This window comes from Quercus suber, unplaced genomic scaffold (genome assembly GCF_002906115.3).
Source record: "Quercus suber isolate HL8 unplaced genomic scaffold, Cork oak 2.0 scaffold_346, whole genome shotgun sequence".
NCBI lineage: Eukaryota > Viridiplantae > Streptophyta > Magnoliopsida > Fagales > Fagaceae > Quercus > Quercus suber.
The window spans coordinates 611,451-620,785 of NW_027069798.1; the positions used below are offsets into that span (position 1 = coordinate 611,451).

A 9,335-nucleotide genomic window follows, 5' to 3' on the forward strand; every position below is an offset into this window, starting at 1 on the left:
TGTGTTGATGTTTTTTCTCAAAACAACATTTTGTTGAGGAGTATCAACACAACTCAATGATGCAAAATGCCATTTGATTGAAAGAAATCCTTGAGATAAAAATCAATCCATTATCACTCCTTATGTTTTGATTTTGCAATTAAATTGAGTGGACACCATAGTAGCAAATTGTGAAAGATACACTTGTGTTTCAGACTTATGTTTAAGCAAGTACACCCAAGTGCATCCAGTAAAATAATCCATAATTGTTAAGAAAAATCTAAAACCATCAACAGTGCTTTAGCAAATGGACTCCAAAGATCACAATGAAGTATCAAAAGGATTAGTTGAAACATGAGTACTAGCTGTAAAAGGAAGTTTCTTCTGTTTTGAAAAATGACAAATATCACAGTAAGAAGCAGTTTTATTGATATTAACATCATGTACAAGTTGCTTCAACAATTGGAGTTTGGAATGAGACAGGTGTCCTAATCTACTATGCCATAAAGCTGATGAACAAATGGAAGTAATAGTAGCAGCAAAAACAGATGTAGAAGATCTATAATCTGAATCTTGCAGTAGAAATAGGCCATTGTGTGCTTTACCCAGACCAATCGTGCTCCATTGACAAGGTCCTGAATAAAACAACAATCACCAAGAAAGATGAGGCAACAGCAAAGTGACTTTGTGAGTTTGCTGACATAAATCAAATTGAATGTAAAAGAGGGTACACACAAGACATTAGTTAAAATCAAAGTGGAAGAAATATGCAATGTGCCTATGTGTGTGACTAAGGCTTGTTCCCCATTTGGCAAATAGACAAAGGTATGAACTATTGAAGTAATGGAAGTCAATTAGCAACATAATGAACCATGTGATCTGTTGCTCCAGTATCAATGATCCAAGTATTGGATTTATAGGCTTGCCTATCAACTACTTGAGTAGCAAAGATAGAATGAGAAAGATTAGGTGGAATCCAAAAGGAATTACCTGAAAAATTTGATGAGGTAGAAGGAGAAGATGATGTCGAAGGTAAAGAATGTGGAATGGAAGGGCAGGAAGTCATAACAGAAGCAGCTTGGTGGCTAGTTTGAGCACTATCGCCTGATCCAGTAGCCATATGGCACTTTAGAAAATTCAGAAATTTCTCACATTGAGCCTGTGACAGTGATAACTATGGACTAGGTTGCACAAAAGAACCTCCACCAGAGTGACCATTATGGTTCTGTGAAGCCAAATCTATTGAACACCAGCACCTTGCAAAGCTCCTCCAGTTAAAAACCAGAATGCACACCTCCAGGTAGAAAACCAGAATGCACATTTGGATCAAATCCATAACTTCCTGTAGTTTGCATTGAAGCAACCTGATTTGCCATGGCCTTGTTACCTCTCCTTTTGGCTTGTAACCTGGGGGTAACCATGGAGCTTATAGCACTTATCAGCTATATGTCCAGTAAAGCCACAATTAGTGCACACAGGCCTATCTTTCTTGCCATTACCACCTTTACCTCCATTCTTTTGTCCTTGATAACCAAGAAGACCTCTGCTATTGTTCACATACATAGCAGCAGAATCACTTGACTGAATCATGTTGAAGCTTTGACCAATGTTTCTCCTTTTCTCTTCTTGCAAGATCAGAGAACACACTTTGCTAAGAGAGGGCAAAGGTTCAATCATTAATATCTGACTTATAACATGGCCATAACCATCATTTAGTCCCATCAAGAACATAAAAACATGCTCCTTATAATGAGCATCTAGTTGAGCAGACTTAGAACTACAAGTACAAGCACATGTATGATTGTAAAAGGCTGGTAATTAGCATACTCATCCCACAAGGTTTTGAATTTCGTAAAATAAGAACTAACTGAAAGTGATCCTTGTGCAAGATGTGCAATTTCCTTCCCAAGCTCAAACAACCTTAGAGTATTACCCTGAGATAGCCTATCTTTGAGATCAATCCATAAGTCTCTGGCATTATTGATGTACATAACACTAGCCTTCAAATCCAGACTGAGTGAATTAGTTAACCAAGAAAGTACTGTGGTATTGCTTCTACTCCAAGAATTATATAATGAAGAAGATGAATCAGGCTCAGCAATTGATCCATCCACAAAACCAAACTTGTTTCTGGAAATTAGAGCCAGAAACACAGATCGCACCCAACTCATGTAATTCCATGGACCAGTGAGTGGTTGCGATGTGAGCATAAGACCTGGATTTTCATTCGCAGGAAGAAAGAAAGGATTGTTTACATATTCATCTGCTATCATTGCACTTGAAGCATGTACTAAATGTGTAGTTTGAGATTGAGTGGTAGTGGAATCGGAAGCCATAGATGAGAAAGGAAGAGGAAAACAAAGCACTAAATTCTGTTTGGGAACCAAGAAAATGAAAGAGGAAATCTCAGAAAACTTGCTCTGATACCATATTGAAAAACAGAATAAGAGAGAGAGAGAGAGAGAGAGAGAGAGAGAGAGAGAGAGAGAAAATGGAAAACTGAATTTACACTTAGATTGATGAAATGAAAAAGTGAGTACAAATAATTATCACCTATGCTTTTATACACGGAAACAAGGGCTAACAGAGGCTAACAAATTTTCCCTCCAAAATAACTAATTAACTGATTATTAATACACCTAATTACTATCTGACATCTGTCACTTCTATTTGCTCTTTCTTGTTTCTCTAACACGTGGACTCCTTTTAGTCATTCTATCTTTCTTCTTTACTCTGCTTGTTCCAACGTGTTGTTTAATTTTAATAGAGACTCTGAGAGCACACATGCAGAAATATCTCACATATTTGTGTTTATGCAGAGGATTTAGGAGTGTCTGCATTTCCAAAGTTGTAATGATAATACCTTGAATTGAACAAGGGCATGCCCTTATTCAATTCAAGGTATTATCATTTTTTAGCTATAAAAGAAGAAAAGGAAAATAGGTTAGGTGCCGTATTCATTAGACTTGTTCCATGCTGACGAAAATAAAAGAGAAATTTCTCTTCAAAAAAAAATAAATAAATAAATAAAAGAGAAATTTAAAGCATATGGGACCATTTTGCTCTGAAGATGAATATCTACTTCAATAGTTTTGGATTTTGTTTAAGAATAAATGATAAAAGCCTTTGGATCGAGGAGAATATTTATGTCATATAAATAATTTTTTTCATTCATATCTACTAGTTTTGGACACAAGCAATGTTTGCCTGCAACAATGTACGACGTTGTAATATATATAGTTGGACATGTGCATATTGAAGCGGTCATAAATCAGAGATATAAAATCTTTTTGTGAATCACAGAGTACAAATACAGTTGTCACTTTGTTTACCACATTATTAACCAAACAACAATTGTCTATGCCCCCACAGCACAAACAAAGCCCCTTCTTCAATAATGGAATTAAGTACTGGGCCTACTGCCACACCCATATACTCCATTGTTCATTAGGTTTTACTGCTATCCTTTAGCGATGGAGATTTTATGAATATACAGGGAAAGCTATTTTCTATTTCGCATGGAATTGGAAATAATGCATCTACAATACTACAACTACATGGTTTGTAAAATGGGGTTATTGAATTAATACTATATATGACATAAATACGAGTTAGATATTTCAGGATATTATATTGGACATTAATTATTTGGTTGATGATTAGTATGTTGTTTTTTTGATAAGGACTAATATGTTGTTAGCCTTGGTGATGAGATGAGACAGTGTGCAATTAATATTCGGACCACCCCCCCCATGACAACGTGAAATAAATTGCTCACGATCGAACAGCTTGCTCTCATGTTCATGTGCCCTGCTTCTTCTTCTTCTTGGAGATTAATCTGTACTCTCTCTCTCTATATATGTCAATGAATTTACGTACATTGAATCTTGTTGGCCTCCAAATAAAATACTTGTTCTTTTACTCTATATATAATAATAATAATAATAACAACAACAACAACAATAAAAGGTGTTTTCGGTTTATCCATGTCAATATGATTTTGGGTATGTCATATATATAATACCTATGAATGTGATTGAATCATATAAATATAATAATCACCCCTACTAATTAACCATCTCAGAAGCTCAAGTATTGATCTAGTGGATTATGATTCATATATATAGATCAATGATAGTCACAGAGAAAAAATTATTGAATATTTCGGAAATACCATAAATAAGTACTCCTCATTTTATATGAGTTGTGGATCCTATCATAGATTTAATTAATAAGATCCACAATCATGTAAAATGGGAAAGTACACATTTATGATATCCTGAGAGTACCCAATAATTACTTGTCATAGAGTACATTATCAGAGGGGCTTCAATAATGTATCAAATCCTACTTGCAATGCAAGACCTACATTATTATATATTGAATACGTACGAGCGAGCGCATGCATGCACTCAGGTCTCGTATATACAACGTACTATACAAAGCTAGCTAGGGTGTTGGATATATTTCCAATACCATCATTTGTGCACATATCAGGGAGTGGACCTTTCACGTACAGTTAAATGTCCTTCCTATTTCCATGCACTAATTAATGTCCAATGTTGCTCAAAGAAAAATTTAGGACTTGTTTGGTAATGTTGTTTTAGTAATGTTGTTTGTATTTTTTGAAAATACGTGTGGATAAAAAATGTGTAAAAATACATATATTGTTGTTGTGAAAATCCATGCATGTCATTTTCACCAAACCTCGTCCACTAGCATTTCACAAAATTTGATGATTTTCATCTTTTTGGTTATCTATATTATATTGCAATGAATAAATTAATACGTACTTGGTTTTTATATTGAATACGTACGAGCGAGCGCATGCATGCACTCAGGTCTCGTATATACAACGTACTATACAAAGCTAGCTAGGGTGTTGGATATATTTCCAATACCATCATTTGTGCACATATCAGGGAGTGGACCTTTCACGTACAGTTAAATGTCCTTCCTATTTCCATGCACTAATTAATGTCCAATGTTGCTCAAAGAAAAATTTAGGACTTGTTTGGTAATGTTGTTTTAGTAATGTTGTTTGTATTTTTTGAAAATACGTGTGGATAAAAAATGTGTAAAAATACATATATTGTTGTTGTGAAAATCCATGCATGTCATTTTCACCAAACCTCGTCCACTAGCATTTCACAAAATTTGATGATTTTCATCTTTTTGGTTATCTATATTATATTGCAATGAATAAATTAATACGTACTTGGTTTTTAAAACGAATAATAATGATCAAAGTTGACTAATCAAGATCGATATCTGAATATATAGGAGGAATAATTCATGATAAGAACAGGAATATTGGTCTCTTAATTAAAAAGCCTTGCAGTAATGATCACTTCTATCTTCTTCTCTCTCTCTTTTTTTGGTTTGATGATGGTGCTCAACCACTACAATTTGGGTCTGTCCTAGGGATGGTAATAACAATCCGACTCGCGAGTACCCGGTCTGATCTGATCCTAATGGGTCGGGTTTTACCCGGCCCGATAAAGAATAGAGTCGGGTATAGGTTCAAAAAAAAACTTGAAGCGGGTTTGGGTTTTTATCAAAACCCAGCCCAAACCTAAACCCGACATGACTAACCTAAATGGAAAATTACCAAAAAACCTACCTACCTATATATATATATATATATATCACAACCCAACCCTAAAACTCATTTCTCTCTCAACTCAGCCGCCTCTCTCACCTCACCCTCATTGACTCTCACTCTCACTCTCAACTCATCCACCCCTCACGGCCTCACCTAGTCATCCTCACCCTCACTCTCATTCACTCACCGACCCACCCTCACTCTCGTAGAGCACGGATCTCGTGGTGGTTGCCGTTTGTCATAGAGGAGCTTGAGATTGTTAGATCAAAGAGAGATGTGGTCGTGTTGTTAGATTGGAGCACGGGATTGTTAGATCGGAGAGAGATGTGATGATTGGAGGAGCTCTTGGTTGTGCTGAGGTTTCCTCATTGACTCTCACTCTCACTCTCAACTCATCCACCCCTCACGGCCTCACCTAGTCATCCTCACCCTCACTCTCATTCACTCACCGACCCACCCTCACTCTCGTAGAGCACGGATCTCGTGGTGGTTGCCGTTTGTCATAGAGGAGCTTGAGATTGTTAGATCAAAGAGAGATGTGGTCGTGTTGTTAGATTGGAGCACGGGATTGTTAGATCGGAGAGAGATGTGATGATTGGAGGAGCTCTTGGTTGTGCTGAGGTTAGGCGAAGCCCAGGGGTGGGATTGATGGCTGAAACCATTGCTGATGGAGCTTTAGTGGTCTGAGTTCATAATTTTTTTTTATTCATTTTTTTTTTTGGGTTCATTTCCTCTCTCAATAGTTTTTGTTTTTGGGTATTTATTTGAGGATTCAATATGTATAGAATGTAATGCATGTGTATATTTTGTGTTGGTTTAGTTGACTATAGTGCTTGAGATAACTTCAAAGAATGTGAATCGGAGTTGATGTTTGTGTTAATGTAAAAATCGGTCCATAAATGGAGTTTTGTTTCTTCTATTTTTTGTGTTTATTTATTATTTATTTTCTGTCTAAGAATCTCATTTCAGCAAGACTGATAACACAATGTTGATTGATTTGTGTTGCTATTTGTGTTTGTGTTTGGGGTTTTTTTTTTTAATAAGATTGGGTCGGATTGGGCCACGGATTAGGCCCAGAAGTGGCTGGACGGGGTCCGCGGAGACCCAACGAGTCGGGTTTGGAGCTAAAAAAAAACCCGTTTATTAAACGGGTGGGGTAACGAGGGAGGGCCCGCAGGTTGGGTCCGAGCATAAAAAAACCCGGCCTGAACCCGACCCATTGCCATTCCTAGACTCTATCCTTATTGTTTTTGAGAATCAAGGAGATAGCTAGGGGTTTCTCAACCAGAGTATAAAGCAATATATAATGTCAAAATCCATATGACTTGACCTGATTTTTGTACTAAGGCCCCATTTGTAGGACTGTTTTTAAATGTGTGCTTCCAAGGTTTAATCCCTAACTATTGAATTATAAAAAAGAAAAAAAAAAGTTTATATACATTTTTATAGATAGTCCATGAGGAAAATTTTAAATACAGTTGTATAAATATTATGTCTTAGTTTCCTCAATTAAATTTCATCATGTGGTTTATTAGCAAATGCAACACAGCCGTATCACTTATTGCAATGTACTTTCTTGTGTATAGATTTTTTTTTTTTTTAAATTTATTTTTATGAACACTTTCTTGTGTATAGTTACAATTCTAAGATCACATAGTTGAATTTAATTAAATTGCATTAGTACAATATCAAAAATAATAAATACTTAAATATTACCCATGGTCAATAAAATTCATTCATTCATCACAAGTTCAACCTACGTAAAAATTCATTTAGCCAAAGAAAAATTGTCAACCTTTTATAGAAGATGCGCATTCTCAGTTGAATGGGATTCCAAATATATTATTGAGATATGATTTTGGGTTGTTTAGCTATACCTCTAGATTTGCCCTTCCTTACTAAGTTTTTTCACCTATTTTTAAAAAGTTTGTGATTTCTAATAATTATCTAATTCATATGATATATGTATTATGTTTCTCATAACATGTGGGTCTCACCCAATTATATAATTCACATATTATGAGTGAAATTATGTATATATCAGTAAATGCACAGAATATCTTCTTTGTGAACCTGTAACTATAACATTGTTGAAGCTAAAAAGCTATGATTACAAAATTGCTGCTCAAATATTTGAAATCCCAAAAAGTAAATAGCTGAAGCCTTTTTTTTTGTTTGTTTGTTTGTTTTAATTTGCTAAAGCAGTCAAGAATGTTAGCATATGAAACTCATTGAGGAAATACTTTAATATCTAATATTCAAATGAACAGATGATTATTTGTTTTGAAAAATTCGTATTCTGTAAAGTATCAGAAACTTCGGAGCAAATGGACAAATGCTCCTTTCAAAAACAAAATCTAGCATTTTGCCCCATTTCCCAAAGTAATACTTGATTTTCTTAAAATCGAGTTATTAAAAAAAAAAAAATTTTGAAGCCCTATAACTGCGTTTTTAAAGAGCCTATAGTAATGTTTTAAGGACTTATAGTGGCGTTTTGTAACTCAATTTCCATAAAGTCGAGTTACATGCAAATTTTTTTCTTTTTTTAACCTATAACTCGACTTTATGGAGATTGAGTTACGAAACGCCATTATAAGTCCTTAAAACGTCACTATGGGCTCCTTAAAAACGTCGCTATAGGACTTAACTCGATTTTGAGAAAATCGATTTTCAAAAGAGGAGCATTTTCCTAATTAATTTGAGAAAGAGGGCAAAATGCTGGATTGTTTTTTTAAAAATGGCAAAGACCAATTTTTTCCCAGAAACTTTTGTTTAAATATCAATAACGTGGTAATAGAATATTTTGTGTTAACCCAATGGTAATTACCTTTTTTTTAGTTATATTTTATGTTTGTGATTCGAATTTCATCTTTCTTTCTCTCATTATCTACTCATAAAAAATTATTGATAATATGAAAATATTTCATTCACTCATTTTAAAATATAGACGAATAGGGTTTAACTGAATTATTTTTTAAGAATTTTAGAGAATCTTAGATCAAAGCTTAAAAAGCACCTAATAATATATGCCTAACTCAAAAGGAATTCTTGGCTTCTTTTTGGTTGGTCTTTTACTTAGAGCAGTTCATTGTACAGTTCAACCTTGGCCCAAATCAATAAAATTTGTAAGAGAGGAAAACAAATAACAAGAGAGGGCTCTACCCGAAGATGAAAATAAGGAAGAAAGGGCTAATGTTATAGAATAGATGAGCAAATGTCTCCATACAAGCCTGCTCGAGGAGGCTAATGTTATATAGAAAGTTGCATTGATCACTCTCTTTTCTCAATGTTCTTCTTGTTTCTTTTTTCTTTTTGATACTTGTGTCTGGATGCCCTTTCTCTGAAAACCATCTTTCTTATATACTCCCCCTTCCTTCGCATCCTAACCTTCCATCTTTACCTCCCAAATTTCTCTTCGTGACACTTGTCCCTTTAAACATCTGAAGAAGGTGGTACATGGAGTTTGCTTAGTTGTGAATTACACTTGTAGGGGTAGGGTTTGATTCCTAAGCCTAAAAGATGAATGGATTAAGGCCCAAAGAACCCGATATAATGAATTTGTAGAGAGTGGGCTTGAAAGCTAGGCTTTAATGGATCTAACAACGCACACAGAGAATCAAAGATAGCAAGAAAGTAAAGAAAAACAAGCGCTGTGCAAAGAAACCCTTCCTTAGCAAAATCCGAGGAGAGTGGTCCTTATGTATATTTCTTTTAAACTAGGATGCAATTTTAGTTCTTATTGCTACAATAT

At 34.9% G+C, this 9,335-nt stretch overlaps 1 protein-coding gene across 1 annotated transcript; it reads right to left on the reverse strand.

Moving 5' to 3' along the window:
• Nucleotides 1-1,362: 1,362 nt before the first annotated feature.
• Nucleotides 1,363-2,315, reverse strand: LOC112020549 (retrovirus-related Pol polyprotein from transposon RE1). The gene is made up of 2 exons (XM_065759934.1): nucleotides 1,807-2,315; nucleotides 1,363-1,756 (listed from the first exon to the last, which is right to left on the reverse strand). The coding sequence occupies exons 1-2, from the start codon at nucleotides 2,313-2,315 to the stop codon at nucleotides 1,363-1,365; spliced, it is 903 nt and encodes a 300-aa protein (XP_065616006.1).
• Nucleotides 2,316-9,335: the final 7,020 nt, after the last annotated feature.